The sequence below is a fragment of the Lygodium microphyllum genome, chromosome 8 (genome assembly GCF_053477565.2).
Source record: "Lygodium microphyllum isolate KBCC chromosome 8, Lygodium_microphyllum_v1.1.10, whole genome shotgun sequence".
NCBI classification, from domain to species: Eukaryota; Viridiplantae; Streptophyta; class Polypodiopsida; order Schizaeales; family Lygodiaceae; genus Lygodium; species Lygodium microphyllum.
In genome coordinates, this window is record NC_141142.1 from 55,160,328 (window position 1) to 55,184,564 (window position 24,237).

General features: G+C 41.0%; 1 protein-coding gene across 3 annotated transcripts in view; it reads left to right on the forward strand.

Annotated features, from left to right (window-relative positions):
* LOC148032301 (uncharacterized) overlaps positions 1-24,237 on the forward strand; it is a 79,940-nt gene that overhangs the window by 11,284 nt on the left and 44,419 nt on the right. For all 3 annotated transcript variants that reach the window (XM_087682950.1, XM_087682952.1, XM_087682951.1), the window contains exon 3: positions 21,415-21,612. In XM_087682950.1, the coding sequence (XP_087539076.1) occupies positions 21,415-21,612 (198 nt within the window). The remainder of the gene's footprint in view (positions 1-21,414; positions 21,613-24,237) is intronic.

Genomic DNA, 24,237 nt, shown 5'->3' on the forward strand with positions numbered 1-24,237 from the left:
CCTTGAATCTCCAAGGACGGGGTGCTCCTCACCCCCTTTGTGGTGGCTGGTACTTCCACGAATCGCACATCTCGGCTCGTGTAGACATCCCGCTTAATGGGATCAAACAAACAATAACCTTGGGATTGGGAGCTATAGCCAACAAAAACGTGTCGTCTGGAAGCCGCCTCGAACTTATCACGCTGCATCTTCGGAATGTGCACATAAGCGTCACACCCAAAGATCCTGAAATAAGAGACATCAGGCTTAGACCTGAAGTAAGCCTCAAAAGGTGTCATCCTGTCAACAGTCGAAGTGGGAGATTGATTAAGGATGTGAACTTCGGTAGCCATTGCCTCGGCCCACAAAAACTGAGGTGTCTGTCGGTGCTCCATCATGGTGCGTGCCATCTCGATCACACTTTGGTTCTTCCGCTCCAAAATGCCACTCTCTTGGGGAGTGTTGGTGTTAGCAAACTCCTGGTGAATGCCCCTATCTGCACAATAACGAGCAAACTCATTAGACATAAATTCACCTCCCTTGTCTGAACGCAAGGTCTTCAGCCATTAGCCAGAATGGTTCTCCTCAAAGAGAAGCCAATTTTTGAAATGAGAGAAAGCCTCTGACTTCAAAGTCAAGAAATAGGCCCAAGTCATCCTACTGTAGTAATCCACGATTAACATGAAGTACAAGCTCCCCTTCAAGGACTCGGTCCTCATTGTGCCGCGAAGATTCGTAGATACAAGCTCCATGGGTGAAGTAGACCTCCTAGAAGCTTTGTTGGGAATCACATTCCGATGCAGTTTCCCAGAAATGCAGGAGATACATGGCTGATGGCTCACCACTATGTCCGGCAAGTCTCGGACAAACGACCCTTGCGACGCCTTTCGAAGGTACTCGTAGTTTAGGTGGCCAAACCGAGCATGCTATAGCTCAGATTGTGTCTGAGAAGTAAGAGGAAGAGAAGTAAGAGTTGAAGAAGACTTCAATTTGTAGACGCCATTCTCCTCATACCTTGCAGAGAGAACCTTCCTCGATCCACGATCAAGGACTTGAATAGTATCACTGTCAAATTCCACCAAGAGGTCAAGAGCACAAATCTTATGAACCGAAAGTAAATGATATCCCAATCTTGGCACATGCAACACCTCAGAGGTGTGGGTACCACCACGTCCATCTGGAATAGGCTGCATCTCACCCCGCGTAGCAATAGACACAGAAAAGCTGTCTCCAATGAGAATCTGCCCACGCGAAGGTCACAAATGGGCAACACCAACGGAAGAAGGAGTCATGTGCCGTGAGGCACCATTGTTCACGATCCACTCTCGAGCGTGGGGAGCTGTCATCGCAGCATCAGAAGAAGTCGGTGTAGAGTCCTTAATGACTGCTAAGTGTAGAAAAGCGGCTAATGAGGGTGCAGTCACCGCTCTAGAGTCCTTCGTGTCCTTCTTCTTGGTATTCCTCGTCTTTGTCAGGGCAATCCTTCTTTTAGTGACCGGTCTTTCCACAAATATGGCAAGTCGATTCCTTCTCCTTGTCCTTCTTGGATTTGTTGTCCTCCTTTTTCTTCTTTTGGTCCTTCCCCTTCTTCTGAGAGGCTTGACCAACCAATGCCTTTGATTTGGAAGCATTCTGTCCCTTCAATTGTTCCTCTTGGTCCAAGACCATAGGAACCAACTCTTCCCACCGAAGAGTCGACTCCCGCCCTGAAGTAATAAGAGCAGAATAAAAAGTATCGAATCATGGTGGCAACTGGGATAGTAAAGTGATTGCCATGTCTTTGGAGGAAATAGGCTTCCCTGCATTTTGAACTTGCATCTGAAGCTGTCGAAGCTTGTCGATGTGCTCCCGAAGCGAAGAAGACTTATTCACGAACAAAGTCCGCATCTGCACCTCTAAAGAAACCCTCTTCATTAGGGTCATCCGGTTGTACATTTGATCGAGCTCTAGCCATATCTCACGAGCCACTGTCAAGTGCTCTATGTGAGCTATCATGGCTATGGTGCAAGACAAACAAAAAAGATCGAATCCTGGCATTCAGTTTGTCCCAATGAGATTGGGCCTTGGTCACAACTCCGCACGAGCATTGGAAGAGAGTTTGGTCTCATCCCTCACCGAGGGCTTGTTAATCTCCATCACTAGTTCTGCCAAATCATAAGACACTAAAATGGCCAACATCATCACCGGCCAGATGCGGTAATTGTCACCATTAAGCTTTTGATCCATTGGAAGAGCCGGTAGGACAGGCACCTTCCTGTCCATGATTGCTTGGAACTCCAAATCAGTCTTTGTAGACATGTTAATGTGCAATACCTATACAAACACAAAAGCAGTCCCCTCGGATTTTGAAAACGAAGCCTTGTAGGACTGATTCCTCCGCTGCCCAAATCTTCTTCACTCGCCGGAGGCAATGAAAAAGTAAAATTTGCAATGGAAGGCCTCAAACCCGGCTTTTGTCCCCTTCGAACAGCAATAACCTGCAGCAAATTCACCGATTAGACTCCTTTCCCGCACGCCCACGCTCGCTTCAGCCTTGATCCGATGCGCAGCTCTCCCGCTCGCCCTTGAATCCTGGAAATGCAGCCTTGTGTCGCGCTGAAATCTCCTCTTCAGACAGGTTCAGCCCGCAGTCAGTCCATCTTCACCGCTCTGATACCATGTCAGAGTGCAGCGATGTGGAAGCGTAGGACAAAGACTGGGAGAGAGTGAACATAGAGAGAAGAGAGAGAGAAAAGGAGATAGTGTAAGCGCAGAAATCTGCGGTGTAGTATGCTGTATAAGAGTGCAGAAATACACAAGGAGGCAGGGGAAATATTTGTGTATGTCTTTGACTTGATGACCTCAATCTCCTTCAGCCCGAGCACAGTCTATCTCAGCCAACAGATCTCAAGGTCAAAATTTGAAATCACTGAATAATAATGTGCAAACAATGTGCTGGAGGATTGCTATATAAAGCATAAATAAAGGACATAAAATAAACAAGTCGGCTGCAGTAAATGTAGCTGACTGCAATAAAATAATGCCTAAAAACTGTCCGACTGCACTGCAGGTTGCCACGTGGCACCTGCGTAGTCTGCTGACGTCGCATTGTACTATGTGTGCTGTCTGATTGTTGCTGACGTGTCCTCTACTGATCGACTATTCAGGAAATGACACTGTCTAACAGAGAAGTCTTGGTTAATGGTACCTAATGCCAATCTAATGGTCGAAGATAGCACAGAGACACTCAAGAATAGAAGTTGCCTAGCCAATTTAATTATTGGCCAATTAGATTATTTTTCAAGGCATTGAAATAATTATTAGCTTAATTTTCAGCATTTAAAGATTGAAAATTAATATTTAATTATAGATAATGTTGGAAAAACCATTTGGAAAGGCTGCCACTTGTCAAAAATGCCCATGCAAGATTGAAAAACGTTTTTAGAGGCTAGAGAGAGGCATTTTTAGGTTATTTAGCCTGCAAGAGAGAGGGAGGAAATGCTGTTGGTCTGATTTGCAGCCATTGGAGGACCTTTTGAGGCAGCTAGGGGCAGGAGAAAACCAACCAACACATGTGACAGTATTTACAGGTTGAGACAGGGCAGCAGTAGTAAATGATTGATTTTCTTCAGTTCTTTGCATCTATAAGCTGTTGAGACAAGGCAACAGAGTAAATGACAGACTTTCTTCAGTTCTTCGCGAAGAAAGTTTGAATTTTCTCTCTCCTCAGTATTCTCTCTCATCTCCCAACCTTTCTACAGCCTTGCTCCAAAGATTGCAGCATTGAGATCACCAGAGGTTGAGAAATTTCAGATTTCTTTGTTGTAAACTCTAATTTGCAGCAGAAACCAGGGTTTAGCAGTAGCCTCGAGAAGCGTGCTAGAAATTGGAAGCTCCAAGACTTAGATTCAACAGGACTGAAGTTGTTTTTAGGCTATTTAAGTGGAGGAACCAACAAATAATTGAATTTGGGGCATTTTCATCTCCATCAAAGCGGGTGAAGGCCAATTGATTGCCTAAATCAAGGGGCAAATCAGATTAAAGACTTGCTAGTCATTTTGAACAGCAAGGGGAGTTGGAATACCAAAAGGGATTGGGAGAATCCCATTCTACATCAACTTCTTTTGCAATTAAGTTAAATAAACACCGAAAGGGGCTCCAGTTTTGGGGCCAATAGGATATCCAATGTCCAAGATTATATGGTAAAGTGTACTTTTCAGTTCTGTGAATTTGTTAATTGTTGTAAATAGTGCTTAATCAAGTTATTTACCACCCTATTCGAGGAGGAAACTGGTTACAATGGGCACTCTGGGATTACTTGCCCAATGTACTCCACTTCTCTACCTCACCCACCTTATCCACCCTACCTCCATTACACACCTTATCTATCTTCTAGCACTAGCAGTTCAGTTGCAACGGGTAATAATGCCTTACAAATAAGACTCATTTTAATGGGATGAATTTTATTCATTGGTCGAACTTCATGCAATAAGTGCTTGAATCTCAGGGTCTTTGGGACCTCGTCGTTGTCAGATCCTCGATTAGTTGATCTCGATCACATCCGTTAATGGAGAGTTTGCAATGCCTCGGCCTATGTTGAGTTAATGCTAGGGTTGCTTTTGAGTTCCACTCTCAGTTACAACATTTTTTCCTTATATCTAAGCGTTGGAGTCATCTCATTGACCGCTATGCGGCACTAGATTGCACTTAATATATTAATCTCGATTTTGAGCTTTAGGAGTTTTCCATTAAGGAAAGATGATTGGAAAGTCAAGTTGGCCGAATATCAGCAGTTATTCGCCTTCGTGACTATTGACTCCCTAAAGTTAAACGACGATCAAATCATATTCTTCTTGAACAATTTGCCTGACAAATACTTCCATTTTATCCATCACATTATCTCGTTGCTATAATTATCGATCTTTTATGAGTTGGGAGTGTTAGTTTTTGTGTTACGCAAGGTTTCATGATCAAGTCCACAAGAAGTTCTCCACACGGTCTTACTTAAGATGGGCGAGGGATGGTTGCCTTTTTTTTGGGAGGGAAAACCAATAGTAGCAAGAACTCGCAAGATATGAAGGCAAGCCAAAACAAGGATGACACCCCTTCCTTTGATGAAACCAAAGAAACACAACCCCTTTGGTAGCAACTTTATAAGAACAATAGGTTTTGGACACGCTACCAGAGGTCGGGCCATGTGATTGAGGAGTGTTGTACCAAGGCCCAGGGTCTTCCACTTAGAAAACCATAGTAGGTTGTTGCGATTGCCTCCACTTCAGTTGGCCAGTCCAATAGGATTACATCTCCTATTGTTGGATCATTTTCTCCATCTGCCCCAATGGCTATTAGACATGCGGTATGCGGATAGCCTTAGCAACCTATATCTTTCATTACTCTTGAAGGATTAGTTGATTGGTTTGCTAGTGGCTCATCTATTGCACTTTACGTATTCATTCCTAGGGCATTCACTACACCTTCTAGGACCACTTTTCCAGCTGATATTTGTAATGGTGGTGCCACATTTAGTATTTTTCTTTTTTAGATGTTCGCTACATACTTACATACTCATTCCATTGCACTTAGCTTTGCTTTTCTTTATTTTTAGTTTTGTTTTTTGGAGCATATTACTACTCACCTTTGTGCTTGCAAATTATGATCTCTTTTGCAGGATTTTGTATTTTAGTGTAGGACTCACATACAAGTTTGCACCAATCCTTCGTGAGTTGGAGATAGGAGCTGTGTGCTGTAGGACTCACATCTAGGTTGAGAGGGGGTTTCTACCCTCCTTGGTATTCTACAAGTTTTGGCACTTTGACAACTGCCTTTTTCTCCCCTGTTGTATCTTCTCTTATGAATTGCATTATTTCATTATCTTTGTAAATGGCGCTTTGGCAAGTAAACAATTTTCCCATGAGGGACATTGTCCAAGTGGCATCTATTGCATGTGCATTCTTCAGTATGTAGCCCATGTTTCCCATTGTGCAGAGCACCATTGGATGGATCCTAAGTTGTTTCCACCAGCGGATTATACGAATTCTTCTACCTTCTCTTATGAATTGCATGATTTCATCATCTTTGTAAATGGCACTTGGGTAAGTGAACAATTTTCCCATGAGGGACATTGTCCAAGTGGCATCTATTGCATGTGCATTCTTTAGTATGTAGCCCATGCATCCCATTATGCAGAGCACCATTGGATGGATCCTAAGTTGTTTCCACTAGCGGATTACACAATCATTCTTCTTCATATGATACTTCATTACCCTTCTCTTGTCATTGATATTCTCGAGTAGATGGATAAACTTGTACTGTTTTGTGATATGTTGGGTGTACCATTCCTACTTCTATCTTTTGGGTCATTGTTTCTTAATCGGCTGCCACCCATCAAATTAACTTTTCAATCCAAAAAGAAAAAAAAAAAAGCAAACAGCTCAATGTGGTCCTATCTGCCTTTGTTGGGCTTAGTAGACCATTGCATAACCAATGAGCACCCTTTTTGTGTAATGCCCTATCCTCTCTGGGGGTGACTATTTGGACTCGCTTGGTAAGATAACCATCGCTTGTGTAGTGACTGGTCTTGGTAGGCCATTGGGCAGCCATTGTGCACTCTATCCAATACTTGGTTGCTTTGAGGTGGGATACCTTGGGGTAAACACCGTTGGCCTTTCCTTTTTGCTTTGTTTTGGGCATGAGAGTAGATGTTGATCTAAAACACGCTTTACAATTGATTACATTTTTAAACAGTCCCAAGATACGCTTAATTAATGAAAAACACAAATTTGGTGGACGATTTGAGAGAGTTTCAGTAGTCCTCGAGAACCCTAATTTTTTGGGGCACCCTTCAATATCTATAAATAGACAGGTTGCCTATCATCCAGTCTTATTATTTTATGTAGGTTTCTTACTCTACCATGCATATTTTAACCATTAGCTACCTACCATGTGTTGTTCAGCCATCATTGGCTGCAGCCCATCACTATCCCACCCAAGGTAGCTTATTTTTAGCCATTGTCTTGCTGTTTGGGGGTTTCCATTTGTTGCATCATCATAGCATCTTATCAGCCTACGTTTTCAGCATCTGGTGCCAGTAGGGGATAGCCTGCTGCCTGCTGCCATCTCTCCCATTGGGTGATTGCTGTAGCAATCTCTCCCATTTGGGGGTCTAGCAGGCTGTCTATATTAGCACATATCTCTTCTATTGTTGCCTATCAATTCTTTGCCTCGGGTGACTAGTTCTCAACCTTCTCTCGTGGTACACTATTGGGTTTATATGTATTTTTGTTGTCTAGTAGACTATCTATATTAGCACATATCTCTTCTATTGTTGCCTATTAATTCTTTGCCCCGGGTGGCTAGTTCTCAACTTTCTCTCATGGTACACCGTTGCATTTACTAGATTTTAGTCTTCGATTGCTTTGTTTTGGTTACTAGCTTGTTGCCCTTCATTATTCACCACACTCCTCGGGATCTGTTTGTAGTGGGCATTATGTTTCTACATTTTTTGCGTTTTGCGTTTTGCCTTTAGGGCTTGAGTTTTGTTTGTTATTGTCTGAGTCTTTGTGTTTCAGTCTTAACCATACATACGATGTTTCCTTAGTGTAAACCCTAGCATATTTTCATAAAATGTTCATTTTTCTATTCAAGGGTGGCCATTAGCTAGAACACCCTATAATTATACTTGGAACATTATTGATGAGATGCCTAAGAGAAATTAAAGGTTTAGTTGGATAGTCAGATTGATCAGAAAGCTCAAATGACTAAGACTTTTACACTTGGGTAGTCACATTGACTAGAAGCCCATATAATGAGTGGTTTCAAACAGTGAAACTAGATACTAATGATCAAAGAACTAACCATGAACCCTTGAACCTATACAATTAAGATCTAGAATTTAAATTGGAAACTCATAAAATTTAAGAGATTACTATTTTTGAAAGTTATTCAAGTGGAAATTTTGTCCATGTCAAAGGATCCAAAATTTTACAAGAACAATTTTATCTTTGGCAATTATCTCAAATTGTCAACCCTTTGAGAGATTTTTAGAGTAGAAGGTTACTTATTTCTTGAGAAAAGTGACATGTGGTGTTATAGGGATGTGAAATTTTGAGATACTTTAATCTTGTCAATAACATTGGATTAAGATATTAATCAAATGTGCAAGGTTGTTTAGCACATGTGATGCATATGGTAGTTATTTCATGGTAACTGGGATCTCGAGGATGCAGTGGATGCCAAAGGCAAAAGTTGTAATAAGTTATGCATGACATGTACTCATAGTTGCATTTGTACTATGTACAAACTAGTTCATTCCGTACGGTTCATATCGTACCATATGGTATGTATCCGTACCAATTCATACAAAAAAATGCTATTTTTGGCCCATGAAGACTAGACCACACAATATCTTTTAACTCCTAAGCCTTATGTTTATTATCATAATTTCAAGTCTCTCTCACTCTCTTTGTCTCCCAACTTTCAAGATGAGTATATAATTCCAAGAGCATCCCTTCCCCTTCCTCTCTCTCTCTCTCTTACTGTCACAAGACTGTGACAACTAGTACCTTTTTGTTGATTTCTTTATTATATATTTTATTTGGTTTTTCTTTTTGGAAGAATCCCTCTTGAAATCTAAACGCCTGAGTTGCATGGCTAGTATGTGAAACAGACAGGAATGTCTAGTGAGTCAAGATTGGACAGTTAAGGTCCAGTATAAGTCTGGAAGAGACTGATGGCACTGTAGATTGACAAGCCTGGAAGAGACTTGTGAAAGTGTATATGGAAAAGTGTGTTGAAGAACTAGCGTGGAAGAGACTAGTCCAAAGTGAAGATGGACAAATCTTCAAGAGATTAGTCCATGTGGGGTCATCAGTGGAAATTCACTTTTAGTTGAGCTACATTACAAATTTGGATGTAGCCATAGTCTGCAAAGATGGTTAGAAGACTAGTGGGGATGCAATGGAAGCAACTCCTAAAATTTAGGGAGTTACTATTTTTGGACCCCAGAATCTATTCGCATCATTATCTTCGTTTTTGTACGAGGATCAATCCTTTGGTCTGTGCCGAGGACAAATTCTGCACCGAGGATGGAGAATTTTAGACCGAAAGGTTTAAACAGGGAAATTGCTACATGTATGCCATGTCACAATTTGGGGAAAAATTCCCAAAAGAGAGAGAGAGAGCAGCACAAAAACGAGTTTCAATGCATGAGGGGCAGAAAGGGGCTCATTTGAGATGGACAGCTGTAGATGGAGAGATCTTGAGAGTTGGTCTACCTTGTCTATGATGCACAGAGGGCTGGGCTTGCTTCCTACTCTCTCTTTCTCTCCTTGACAGTATGGTTATGCTGCAGAAACAAGGGCTTTTCTTCTGATTTAGGTACAGCTGTGTGGAATATGCTGTTTTTGCATGAAGCAAGAGCCTCCTTTCTCCAGGAACAGGAGCAGTTGTATGCTGTCCCTGCAGGGACAGGTGAGGGTGGTACTCTCACCAAGTAAGTGTCTGAATCAGCACTGAATCAGTACTGTTTTTGGACTGTTCAGAGGCTATTTCAGAGCCCAATTGATGCCAGAATCAAGGGGGACTTGGCCCAGATGATGTAGGACAGTGCAGGGAGCAGTATGAACTGAAACAGGTTTCAGAACAGGTCTGAACCAGTAATTACAGTGGGCTGAATAGTACAGGGAATAGTAAGAGTTGTAACCAGGTGTCAGAACAGGTCTGAACCAGTAATTACAGGAGAATTGCAGGTCAGAACCAGTGATTACAGCAGAGTTGCAGGTCTGAACCAGTAATTTCAGCAGACTGAAATGGTCAATTCTGCACTCCAATCAGAAGTTTCAGACTTGGGCAGAGTTTCCCCTCTTGGTCAACTTGTTTTGGGTCAATAATTGTACTGTTATGCATAATTGCCGAGGCAAGAGCCTCTTGAACAGGTACAAGGTTTGCTAATTGCATTCCCAAGCAGATACTTGTGTGGAAAACGCTGTTTTCCTGAGATTTCTCGTGTGAAATCTTGCAGGATTCAAAGGGCAAGTGGCCCATAAGGTGCGGGAGCCCGCTGGCTACGCACACAAGTGATTGGCAGGTAAAACAGGGCCCGAAACAGGAAATTACAGCCTGCTGTATATTTTTGCAGGTTTGGGTTTTTGGACATTTTTGGTGTCTATTTGCTCCAGAAGCTTCAAGGAAGCTCCAGGGACACTGTACATGTATTTTGGAGCAGTTTAAAGACAAAAACCAGAAAATGCAGCGTGCTGAATTTCTTACCAGGCACTTCATTGAGTGTGTTTAGGTGTATGGAGGCACCAATTGAGTAGGGATAATGACCAGGTCAAGTTGTACTGCCGTTATGGTGTCGAAATCGGGTTGGAACTGTGTTTCCTTCTCCACTTTGTACAGGGATAGCTTGTAGGCAGGTTATTGTGGGATTATCCCTTTGTTAATGAATAAAGAAATACCGCAAGTGGCGCTTGACTTAGGGGCCAACAGGGTGTCTGTGATCCAACAGGAGCATTCTAGCTTTTTGTATTTCTTCTTGATTCTATGTCTTTAAGTTCAGGTAAAGTGGACGACTGTAAATTGGGTGAAAGCATTTATGTATTTTGGTTGAATACTACCGCCCTTCCAGTGAACAGGCCGGTTTCACTTACTCACACACACAAAAAGAAGAAGAATAAAGAGTCTCTTTGTTCATATACCCTACACTTTGCTTTGTTGTATGATGTATTACATATACACTCCCATTTGTCTTCTAATAGCGCGTTGGAGATGTGTATGAGGTTTAGCTTGTTACCCTCATGTATTCATCTTATTAACTAAAGTGATATTGCTATTTTAGCTCTAAATATATGTTCTATTATCTATGATTCAAAATAACCAAGTTTTTTTTTTTTTTTTTTCATACTAATATCATACTATACCTTATAAAATTACATGTTACCAATTAGTAACGTATTTTGTCGTATCGTATCGTACCATATCTTTCATACTTGACAACCTTGTGGATACTAGGTGGTACCCGATGTCAGATTTGGGCTTGGACCAATTTATTGGCCACTAATATCAGTGACATTAGAGACTAGGCATTAATTGACTAATTAATGTTAATTTAAGGGTCAATAATTGCTCAAGGATACTTGAAAGACAAATCAACTTAGCCAATTTAATTATTGACTGGTGAAATTAAATTTTTGAGAATTAGAGTAATTATTAAATTAATTTTTAAAAAATTAATTTAATGTGTTGGAAATGTTGGAAAATGGGATTAGAAGGTTGACACTTGGCAAAACTTGCCCATACAAGTGGGTAATACGTTTTTAGGGGTTGGTGGAAGTCTATTCTAGCCATTGTGAGAGAGGAGGTTGTTAGAGAGCAAGAAAAGGTTAGTGATGTGATTTGAAGCCATTAGGGATCAGTCCTACAGCATGTGACAATAATTGGGAGCCCTCTAAGAGCAGATGCAGTCATAGGAGCTAAGAAACGCGTTTCTTTTGGGTTTGAAACTTACAAAATGTTTCTTAAAGTATGAAACGTTTTTGAGAGTAAAAAACGTGGTATTTTATTTTTAAATTTTTTTTTGGTGAGTTGAAACCCAAAACATGGTTTTTTTGACAAAAACTATTGGGCAAAGTTAAATATGATGATGATGACGCGTAATGACTCGTGAGGACTTAAGATTTTGAATAAGAGACTAATTTTTTTGTGATTTTGTTTAGTTACTGGACTTTGTCAATCTAGTATCTATTCTTGTCTTGAGATTTGAATATTATATGACTTTAGTCTCATTTATGAGTTATTTATGATATATTACGATTCATTCTCGATTTTGACATTTTGTCAGTTTGTTTTGAAATGAGAATCATGATGTTGCAACTTGACTCAGTCCATATTATAGATAGGCTATTTACATGCTAATTTTAATTTTCTTTGTATGATATGTATGAATCATAACGTTTGAGTTTTAAACCATAGTATAGCTTGTTCAAAGACTAACTTTGATATAAGTGACAAGTCAATAATGGATCATGGATATGTAACGTATAATGTATTATTCTCAATTCACTATTATCACTCGAGCTCAATTAGCCATTCTTTGTTTAAGAGAGAGTTCCATAGAGGTTTAGAATCTCTTTTTCCACTCAAAACTATTAAAAATCATTATATCAAAAAATCCGTGTTTCTTATTTTACCCCCTCTTGAAAGAAACTTACGAAACATGTTTCTGATGTTTCGTTTCTAAACGTTTCTAACATTTCTTGCTGCTATTTTGGCAGTAGCCCAAGATCCTTCTGGTACAGATAATAGCATATAGGATGGGACAACAGTCTGTCTAGTGGTCCTAAGGTGTAGGTGACAGCTTTCATGGCTGTAACAGAAGAGTTGCTTGTGCCTCAAAGAAATTTACACCATTAGGACAATACTCTAACGTCAGGTAAGGTATTATGGAAGTATCTGGTTAAGTTTAAGAATTATTCTCCATTGGACGCTTAGTTTATGATTGAGAGAGAACTACAAGACTTTCCAGATCTTATTAAGGACTATGTATCCCCTTTACAGTTGAGGTCAACTGTTTAGAAGCCAGAGGAATGTCACTAAATTGATTGCTTATTATACATTATCTATTTAGTAAATTTATGTCAATAAACTAATGACTCACTTTTCTTTAAGTGTTGATGATGATCTAGCATGGCCATGAGACCATTTAGAGACGAGCATTCCTAGTGTATCACTTAATGGGGTGATTAGAGTACTGTGACGGGGATATTTAGTACAGGTAGTACAAGTTATGAAGGGGGAGGGAAGTGTCTGCCAAGTATAAGAGTATACACAAGAACCAAGGAGTTACACATAAATGAAGATGGATTGAGTTTTAAGAAGAGGAAGTGCATTAGCATTGTGTATATATATTTATGTGTGTATTCGGGGATGCCTAGGAACGTTTACTTGTGTGCAATGAGCATTGCATTCATTTGGGGTCATCCTCTCCTTTACAAGTCAAGGTTCAAGGTCTTTTCTCTCTTAATGAATTAAGAAGAGAAGTAATTCTTTCACTAAGAAAAAGGAGAGAGATAATTCTCTCACTAAGAAAGACAAGAGATGTAATCCTTTGGAAGCGAGGAGAGAAGTGTTTTTCTCTTTCTAAGGTCTAAGATGATACAAGCTTTTATGGGAAGTCAATCTTAAGGTTGAGGCCCAAGGTAATCTAATGAACTCTCCTTATCTATGGCTCAAGGTGGTTGCATGGACCATAAGTTAAGAGTAGAGTTTAAAAAGATACTTTTCTTAAAATAGATATGGTGAAACCATTTTTAAAATATCTCGCGATAGAATGCTAATCTCTAAAAACGGCCCGCTAGGATTATCAGAAACGGCAAGATCTATAACTTTCGTGTTGGACATTTTTTCATCCAAACAACGCACAGAGAGATATTCCGAAATTGGTGCTGTAGAGCAAGTCTTGGAACAGCCACATCCTGCATGAAGATCAACCTTTCCAATCTTGGCACTCAAGTCTCTTTCCTAGAAGAGAAGCTCTTGAAGCCTATAAAAGAGGAGGCTCTCTTTGGGTATGGAGGAGGTGAAAGAAGCATCACCTTGCATGCATCCAAGAGGAGAGAAGGTGCTACACATTGCAAGCACCTTCACCTTTATAGTGAAGAAAGTGATGATGGATGTAGCTTTTTATACTATTTTCTTCACTCATTTGAGTTTCCCAATGTCCTCCTTGAGCAAGTCAAGATAATGGCTTGCATATGGAGTCCATACGATGTTAGGAAACTCAGCTTGGAGGAAACAGTCCGTGCAACAATAATCGGATGCTTTATGGTAACTACTTGTATCATTCGAGGGGCTGATCTACATGTACAATACAATGCTCTGAGAGAGAGAGAGAGAGAGAGAGAGAGAGAGAGAGAGATTGAATCTCGATGCTTCTTTTTTTTTGGGGAGGGGGGAGTGAGAGCTTGATGCACAATGTTGAAATTTGAATACATATAGCTCAAACAATTAACAAATGACAAATTTTACCTCCAAGATGGCTTCCTCAATAAGGCGGTAGATGAAGATTCGTGTCATTTTCCTCCATCTTCCCAATTTCTATGGCCCGCAAAGTGGGGGAGTGAGAGCTTGATGCACAATGTTGAAATTTGAATGCATATAGCCCAAACAATTAACAAATGACAAATTTTACCTCCAAGATGGCTTCCTCAATAAGGCGGTAGATGAAGATTCGTGTCATTTTCCTCCATCTTCCCAATTTCTATGGCCCGCAAAGTATGTGCTGTGAAGAAATACCCTACGTTAGAAAAATAACAACGTACTACAAATCATAGATTAATAGAAGAATACAGTTAGGATTAGGGTAATGTAGACAATGAACACAGAGAATGGATGTGATGATATGACTATTGAATATACAATGCTCATGCAACAAACACACTATGTAGTGAATAATTACTGTACCTTGAACTCTTGTATCTCAAGGATAAGGGCAGGGGTAATGAGTTAGAGAGAGTGTCGTACTTTGAACGGATCTTGAATCGCAGCAAGGCAGTCTCCGAATGTTGAACACCAACAAACGTAGTCAAGGAAGGTTGGATTTAATGCAGACAGTAGTGCATGAGAGAGAAATACTAAAAACGCAGGTGAGGAGAGAGAATTCCAAAAAACACTGGGTGTAGGAGAGAGAAAACAGCAAAACGCAGGCTGCAGGAGAGAGAAAGACCAAAAATGCAGGAGAAACCAGCAACAACAGTCAACATGCTGAAATCAGCTCCAAACAGTGTGTGGTAGGTTGGAAATAGGTGCCGGACTATTGTAGACAGCAATGGCCAGCTTGGACCGCAATGTCCTCCGCGTCTAGGCTGTGGGCAGCAAGCTGAAATACTTGAAATCTGTAAAAATGAGACTAGGGCTGAATGGAGGGCAGTATATCTATTTATAGAAAGTTTGGGCCCGTCCAAGTGGGTTTGTGCTTATGAGATACAGACACTCTCTAGGAACACATTTCTTTTTAAATAGACAAGGTTTCCTCTTTAATTAGCATGTTTTGGGGTTGTTTAAGTGAAGCCAATGCATTTTAGCTCAACACCCCCTCTTAGGCCTAACAACGGTGCCATGAGAAGTAGGCCAGCCAAGCCCTTTTTTTTTTCCCTTTATCTTTTATCCCAAGGTGTCCCATCCCAAAGCAACTGGAGCATCGGACAAAGGGTGCACATCAGCTGCCCAATGATTACTAAGACTACAAAGGTGATGGTTATCTTACCAAGAGAGCCCATGTGATCATCTCAGAGAGGCTAGGGCATTGGACAAAGTGTGCCATTTCCATGATTTTTTGGTTTCAACGCTCTAGAATTTTATTTTGAGAAGGGGAGTTGGTAGAGGTAAGCTTGCGAGGAATGCCATGTTGCTGTAGAAACTTGAAAAACTCGTGGGAGATGAACTCACCACCACTATCACTCCTCATGCAACCGACACAATGTCTGGTTATGAACCAATAGCATCCAAGCAGAGAAATATGTGAAAGTATCGGACTTATGCTCGAGGAAGTAGACTCATATGTATCTCAAATTATCATCCACTATCAAAAAAAGTACAGCGCGTTGTTCAAGGCAGGAGTGGATGTGGGCCCATAAAGATCAATGTGAATCAATCTAAGAGGTGCCTTAGTTCTATGTGTAGGCTGCTGAGGAAATCGGGTACGATGCTACTTCCCGAGTTGACATGCTTTACAGACACCTCAAGAGCTTCAGGTGAGAAAGGCCCTTAACCATCTCACGACGAGACAACTCATAAAGAGGGTCATAGCTAAGATGCCCTAGGTAGAAATGCCAAAGACGCTCATTGTTCGTAGGCTCCCAAGATGTAGCTAATGTTGGGAAACTATGGAATACAGAGCCCTTGACTGTCGGCTCGGTAAGAAAATAGGTCATGTCATATAGGCCATTTGGCTATGCCTCACTGCGAGCAATCACTAAACCAGTCTTAGAGTCAAGGACCTCGACTGTGATTGCTGTAAAGAGAACTACTCGCCCCAATTGGCAAAGTTGCTGAACAGATAACAAGTTCACTCCAAGCTGAGGGACATGGTATACATTGTCCAATGAAGCCAGATCCGAACCTTTGCAGTGGCAAAATTGACGCAATCTTGAGCTTCGATCTTGATCGAGGAGGAGTTTCCTACGCGGACCTGCTCGGCTGCAAGGACTTGGGTATGGAAGATTTCCTCTATAGGAGACATGTGATGTGTAGCTCCACTGTCCACAATCCAAACATGTGCTGATGTGCTCGGTTGTGACGAGTAAGCCTTTGCGGTAACCTTGTCGGGAGGCAACTCATAGATGTGGATAAGACTTGCATCGGATGTCTCTATAGAGACGATGTGGGCCTCGGTAGACCAGTCAGACAAGTCTCTAGAGTTGAGAATGTTGTTAACCGAGATGGCAGACCGGTGGTAGTGTGAGTTTGACCTTTTAACTGCCCCTTGCCATCACCCTGCCTCCCTTAATGGGGGTTGCTCGATTAAAGGGCGGGGGTTTGTGACTTGGGTTTTGGTGTTGTGCCTCGTGCCTTTGATCGGCACTTGTTGTCAAAATGGCCAGCCTTTTGATAATGTTGACAATACCTATTTTTTAGGTACATTCTGCCACCCGGGTTTGAGTCGAGATTGGGAGTTTCCTTGTGATTCCCTTGCTTGATTTTGATTTTGATTTGGTTTACCCTTCCCTTGCTACCCCTTTTGAGAATGAGCAACAAGAGCCCCCTTTGAGGTATTATTCATATGAAATTGATCGAGCAGCCATGCGTAACACAATAGCTGATTTTTAAATTCATAGAATATGTGTAAATTGGACAGAGAAACCACTTGCTGCACAAAATTGAAGTATTTATGCGGTAGCTTGTTAAGAAACAATGTGACCTGATCGTCAGAGGACTTAGGAGTTTTTATAGTGGAGAATTCGGCAATGAGATACTGATACTCAGTCAACTTGACTTTTAAGTCACTGTGGTTAGAGATTTTGAAGTTTTGAAGCTCATGGTCAAGATTTATTCAATGGGTCGTATCTTGAGCCGTATAGCGGTCAGTTAAGTGTGCCTATCGCTTTGATGCTAAGTCAAAATGCTGAAGTTGAGAATGAAACTTAGGCAATAAGCCCTGCATCAACTCGACAATAGTGGAGGCATTTGTAGTCTTTTATGAGCGGATGGCCTCATATGGAATAAGTGTGGGATTGGGTTGGGGTTTCAATCCCTGTACAAGATCCTATAGGTTCTGTGAGTCAAGGACATGTCTCATTAAGTTCGACCAAGTTATAAAGTTTGGCCCGTTAAGACGAGTCTTGTCATTGAATGCATGCTTGGTGGAAGATGAGGTAGAACCATGAGGTGTCGGGAATGTGGGGTAAAATGGATGTGGAGGATAAGATGGTGGTGGTAGTAGTGGAGGTGTCTGATAAGGAGCAGGAGGGGGGAGAGATGGGTAGACATAAATAGGTTGTGAGTGTCCAATGAGTGCCGATTGATGTGGAGGCATTGGAACATGAATGTTTCTATAAGGTGCCAGTGGACGTGGAGACACTGGGACACGTAAGCCTTATCCAAATGTCGGTTGGGACACAACATGAGCAAAGGGTCCTCTAGGTAATGCCATGGAGGCAAATTGTGACACCAAGTGATTCACACTCGGGAGAGATTGGGGGGAATACCCAGGTTGTAATGATCCCGAAAGTGTGTGAGGAAAAGGTAGAACACCATCCGATTGAGGATGAGATGAGGTCCTAATGGTTTTGTCTAAGTTTGAAGAACCCCCTGGTGTGGTGAAAGAAAATTCATGTGATCCTACATAAGAGGCAACATGCGGTGCAGTTAATGGAGGTTGAAAGGATGTGGCAGCGGAATAAGAGGTTGGGATGCAAGGGAGATTAAATGGATTTGTGATAGATGTAGATGTGGGAAATAATGTGGGTTCCTTTTATCCATTAAATACATTAAATTGAAATAATGATGATAAAGATGCACCTACTTCATTTTGACCTTTGAAAACAAAATTGTCTGAAGGAAAAAAAGGGGAAGGAGTACTCATAGTTTCTTGTTTCAACTGCTTACCTAGTCTTGAGTTCATAAAGAAATATCGGTCTTCCTCATTACCCATAAACGAGAAATTGTTTTGCATACGTCTCTCATCATGAAAATCATCCATACCAATAGGAGAAGGGGAATCATCATTAATAGAATTTGAAATGATAGACATACTTGGCATCGGAGAGAATAAGTATGAAGGCAATGAAGTGTACTCTATGCGAGTTTCCACTTGTGGATGACCAATCCTAAGTGAATGATCAGTAGATTAGTGCACCAAATCTAAAAGGTGAAATTAAGACTTACCTTCTATCTGTTGTTGGGCTCTATACATCAAAATGAGATCATACTCAGCTGCAGTGATCTCGTAAGGTCGTGGAACTCCATGGTAGTCCTTCTATTTGTTGCTAGGCTCTATGTATCAAAATGAGCTCATACTCAACTGTAGTGATCTCGTAAGGTCGTGGAACTCCATGGTAGTCCAATGTTTGTTCGGCCATGTCGGGATCTTGTGAAGCAAGTTGTGAGGTCCACTTTGACTCGTTCCTCGATGGATTTAGCTTGGATGTGAGATGTGGTGCAGAAGTAGTGTTTGAAGTCATCTGCCCTTCTATTGTTTTTGCTTCTTGTGTAGAGCTTTCAGATCAAGGCCTAGGTTTCTCTCAGAGAACTCGGCTTTGATACCATGTGAAGAAATACCTCAACATAGAAACATAAATAACACCATCCGACAAAGCATAGACTGATTGAAGAACATAGCTAGGGTTAGGGTAAGTTAGAGGCGATGAACACAGAGAATGAATGAAATGATATGACTATTGAATATACAATGCTCATGCAGCAAACACACTATGTAATGAATGAATATTGTACCTCGAACTTCCGTATCTCAAGGATCAGGGTAGGGGTAATGAGCTAGAGAGTGTGTCATGCTTTGAACGGATCCCGAATCGTAGCAAGGTAGCCTCTGGATGTTGAATACCAGCAAACACAGCCAAGGAAGGTTGGATTTGATGCAAATGGCAGTGCAGGAGAGAGAAAGATAAAAAACGCAAGTGAGGAGAGAGAAAGACTAAAAGCACAGGCTGTCGGAAAGAGAGAGAGACTAAGAACGTAGGAAAAACTAGTAGTAGTAGTCAAAATGTTGAAATCAGCTCTGAATAGTGTGTGGTAGGTTGGAAATAGGGGCCAGATTGTTGTAGATAGCAATGGCTAGCTTGGACCGTGACGTCCTCCATGTCCTTGGTGTGGCAACGAGCTGAAATACCTGAAATTTGCAAAAACGAGATTAAGGCTGAATGGAGGGCAGCATACATATTTGATGAAAGTTTGGGCCCTCCCCAATGGGTTTGTGCTTATGGGATATAGACACTCTCTAGGAACGCATTTCTTTTTAAATAAACAAGGTTTCTTCTTTAATTAAGCATGTTTTGGGGCTGTTTAAGTAAAGCCAATGCGTTTTTAGCTCAACATGTGCCAAGCAGAGAAGACACAAGGTTGTTGATGGTGTCACACTTCTTTTGAATAGTCCATCCATTGGTTAGGATGGAGGAACCATAATTGGTCAAGTTGACTCAGATTGGGTTGAGAGCTCTATCTATCTTCTCCTATTCATCAATCTCTTTCCTCCTCGTGTTGTTATACAAGACATCAATCGATCCCTCACATGGACCGCATTTGCAATTGTCTTCACCACCTTCTCCATTGTTTTTGCACGAGGGAGATCAGACTCAATAATAGTGGGGGCAATCTGAATGTCCGAAAGTCATTGCAATCATTGCCACACCCTAAGAAAGATAAACGACTCTCTCATGCTATTGGGGGCATGGGAGAGAGGGATTGCCTTTATGGTTGCACATGGGGCTCCACTCTTTTCCTTTTGTTCCTTACAAAGCCAGACATGGATGCTAATTCGAAGCCACCAATGGTGGAGGTGTTGATGGACAGGCAAGCCAATATTGGAGGCTTCATCATAGGTGGACATTGGTGTAATGCACTAGTGCTTTTACTGGATCCACCTTTCATCTTGGTAAGAATCTCGTCCATGATGTTTTGTGGATCCCTTTGCATGGAGCAACTTGCCCCCTATTTTGGGTAGGTGTTGGAGAAGCCTAGTTGCGCCATTTGTGTAGCACTTGCCACATATTTGCATGTCCAATGGTGGGAGTTGGACTTTGTGTCCTCTACATGGATAGAATGCAAAGTAAAGGCTTCATGCTTCTATTGTCATGATATGGACCACTTGGACACACACACACACACACACACACAGAAGCCTCGATGCTTAGGGGAGGGAGAGTGAGATGTTGCTGCTCGGTGAGTAAGGCTTGAGGCTTGCAGCAGTTTATAAAAAGATCCCATTCAAGACAGTTAACAAAATAGGTAGAAAAAGTGGTGGCAAAAATTGGTCAAAAAAGGTTAGTGCAATGGTCAGCAAACAGTCATTGGGTGGGCCAAGTGTTGGGGGTAAAACGGTCAGTTTTTTTTGTACGAATCCATATAGATATGTATGTACGATACAGTATGGACACTTCTGTACCATGTAGTAGTGCAACTATGGGGTGTGTCTAGCAGTTTGCTTGTGACTTGTAATGATCACTATCTACAGCAAAGTCATGCTTGCAGTTTCTGTAGAAAAGCTGAACTTCCCCTCTGCTGATTGTACTTCAAAAAGTTTTTGGAAAAGGCTTTACATAGGTCTAGGTGGAACTCAATCCAGCTATGTACACAATCATCTGATTGCTGGGAAGAGGGTATTGGAAGTTTGGACCTCGATGCAAGTCTTTGGACAGGGGTTCTGGTTGAATGTCTAATAGTCCTTTTGGCTGTGGATCTATTCTAGATATGTGAAAGATCTAGATTTTGTCAGACCAGAATTATCATCAGATCTATTCTGGACACATTTGAAGCATTTATATTTTCTCAGACCAGAATAATCATCTATTGCTGCAAGGGCCCTGCTCATGTACTTGGGCTTTTGGTCTTTTATCTGCAGTTCCAGACCTCCTGGATTTGGTGATTTCCATGGCCAGAATTGAGCTAGCTGACAGCTAGGGTTAGAGTAGTAGGTTTTATTTATTTGATTTTGAAAATAGCATTTGCCAGCTCTGAGCTCAAGTGAAGAGTATGCAAATGAATAGGTGCATCTGTTAGTATTAACTATGCCTGCCATGACAAGCTGCTGGTGGTTTTTCATGAGTCCAGCTGCCATCTTTTATAAAACGTTTACATTTAACCACATGTATTTACTAACTCAAATTGACCCACCGTTTTTCTCATTTTACCAGATTTCTTTGCTAAATCAAATTACTAGACATTCCATGTGTGCCTACTTTGAAAAGCTTCATGTGGTATTCATGTTTTGATTTTTTGAAATCCCAGGGTCACTTGCAAGCAGCAAGTATCTATGCTGGCGAAGGAAGTTGTGAGTTGACTGGAGAGGAGGTCGTAATGGAGCTGAAAGAGCTACTACTCTTGTTGACCACATGCATACACTTTTCCAAAAAGCCTTTTCCACGGTTTTTGGAAGCTACTGGGTATTCTCAAGATCGTGTACTTCTGCAAGAGCCTAAAGCTGGGGTAATTTTGACTGACTTTAGTTCCATTTCTATTTATATCATCATTCAAGGCAGGATAGAAATGCATGGATGGCAGCCAAAAAAAAAAAAAAAAAACCAAAGGAAGAGAAAAATTCTCAGAGATTTGTGAAGTTCTTACCTGTGTTTATAAATGCAAATATTACTGAAATACTAAAAGTTGATAGCATCAGGTTGAATAATAAAGGTTGGTAGCCATTAATAAAACTTGGCTCACTATCTCTATCCTGTCTGAAATTGTATACCTGACCTTCAATAGTTCCTGTTTTCATGTGCTGGCAGAGCTCTTTACTGTGTAAGGTTTGTGAGGTCTTGTTAAAGTTACAGGGCATTTTAGATGTGAATGGATCCTACCTAGAGATTTGTGCATCTGACTTCATCCAAATTATATTTAATGCTTCTATGATATCGTTACTTGGATTGTCATGTTGTAGTATTTGGTTTGTTTAGCTTGTGAAAGTTGGTGCACCTCCTAGCACAATGTTGGCAGTGCACTTTACTATGTAAAGCTGCCAGAAGGTCTAAATGTAACAGGGTACTTTGGATGTCAAAACATCTTGTTTGGGCATTCGCCCTTCTGGCTTCGTCCCGAATCTCTATAGAATTTCCTATCATGATGTTGCTAGTAGCTAACTTCTTTAACTTGATAAGGTCATTGGGTCTTCTAATAAGGTTTGTAAGTTGCCTTTTTCTTTTTTATTGACCCTTAGAACTCATTGACAGCTCCCTATGGTGTGCTCAAGGGGGGTCATCTATGTGGTTCCTTGGTACAACGGATTCATAGTTTCCACCTTTGGGTCTCACCACAAGATCCCCACATACTTTCACTCTCCTCTTCCTAGGCTCTCTGGTAAGGGTATCGCTAGTTGATAGAAGTTCGAAGACTTTGTTAGACTTTGTCATTGTGCTTCCCACAACATTTGTAAATGTGGTGATAGGAGCCAGGGTGCCAAAGGTACATGTGGCGGTGCCAAATATCAAGAAAATGTACAAAGCGTTGGAGAGAAGCGGCAACTCCCTAGGGTCCATCATCGTTGCGTCAAGAGCATGACAGCTTGCATTGGCCCCATTTGAGAGAGGGTACCTTGGGAGTGGCCAAACCTCATTAGAGTGGCCTCTTGTAATGGTAGCCCTCCCCTCATTGTGTGCATCATTTGTCCCTACTCTCCTTCTCCCTTACCTTAGGCTCCCTTTTATAGTTACCAGGAATAGGGAACGAGACCCTCCGGAACGGGGGGAACACCCAAAGTTAGAGAATGAGAACGAAGGGAAAGGCATATATATATATATATATATATATATATATATATATATATATATATATATATATATATATATATATATATATATATATATATATAGATAGATAGATAGATAGATAGATAGATAGATAGATAGATAGATAGATAGAGAGAGAGAGAGAGAGAGAGAGAGAGAGAGAGAGAGAGAGAGAGAGAGAGAGAGAGAGAGAGAGAGAGAGAGAGAGAGAGAGAATCAACACTTAAGTCTTAGAATCTAGAGAGAGATGGCATATCAACCATAATTCCTAAACTTAGAGACATAATAGTCAAGTTTCAACAATAATAAAGATTCAAAACATTGTAATCAGCAATGGATTGTCGCATTCATGATTCAACGTTGTAATCAACAATGTTGCATAAGTCCAACAAGTGTGTTTTGCAAAGTCACGAAATATGCACTGAACTTTAAAGTCTAAAGATCCAAGTTACAAGAGCTCCAATTTCCAAGTCAATACTCTTAAGTTCCAAAAGGCTAGCCGCTAAGTGCTTTGATTCATGGAAGATGGCTCCATTGTGTCTGAATGCTCATCCTGTTGAACAACATCCTAGCCATCACTATCATCATCATCACCATCATCGTCATCTTTTTTTCAACGTATTAAATAATCATCCTTTGCAACTGATGTACGAGCTAGCAAGCGAAGATTGGAGCTCACATAAACTAGGTCATTCATCTTCATTATACCAAGACGATTTCTTTTCTTTGAGTGAATGTGATTGAATAAGCTCCATAGTTGCTCTAAACAAGAAGAGCTAATTGTTTGGCTTAGAATATGAATAGCCAAACTCTACAACTTTGGAGCTTCTGTCCCGTAGTTCTCCCACCATAAAGCAGCCTTAATATTTGTCCTATCCTTTAGTGCATCCTCTGTACCAAACATCCCTAACGTTTGTTGATACATAGAGAGTTGATTTTTAATTTTGTGTTGCATTTCACGACTAGGATAAAGCCTTGCAAGCAATGTGTTCCAAGCCTTGACCACCTCAAGGTCTCTTTCGTGCATCTTTCCTTGAAACTCAGGATCAAGCACATGTGCTGCAACATGCATAGGAGAGTTATACTCATTCCATCTGCTGATGCATAACTCGATCTGCTCATACCTGTTTGCATTTGGTTCCAAACTCTCCAACTTCTCAATCATGCAATCCATACCTTCATAGATCTTTCCAATGTATGGATCCATGCCATTTGCAAGCCCCAGCATATGCATAATAGGTTGGTGCGATTCATCTCATTCCAAAAATATCTATCAGAGACATATGTATTACATAACACAACAATAGCAGTGGTAGACCCAATCCAATTT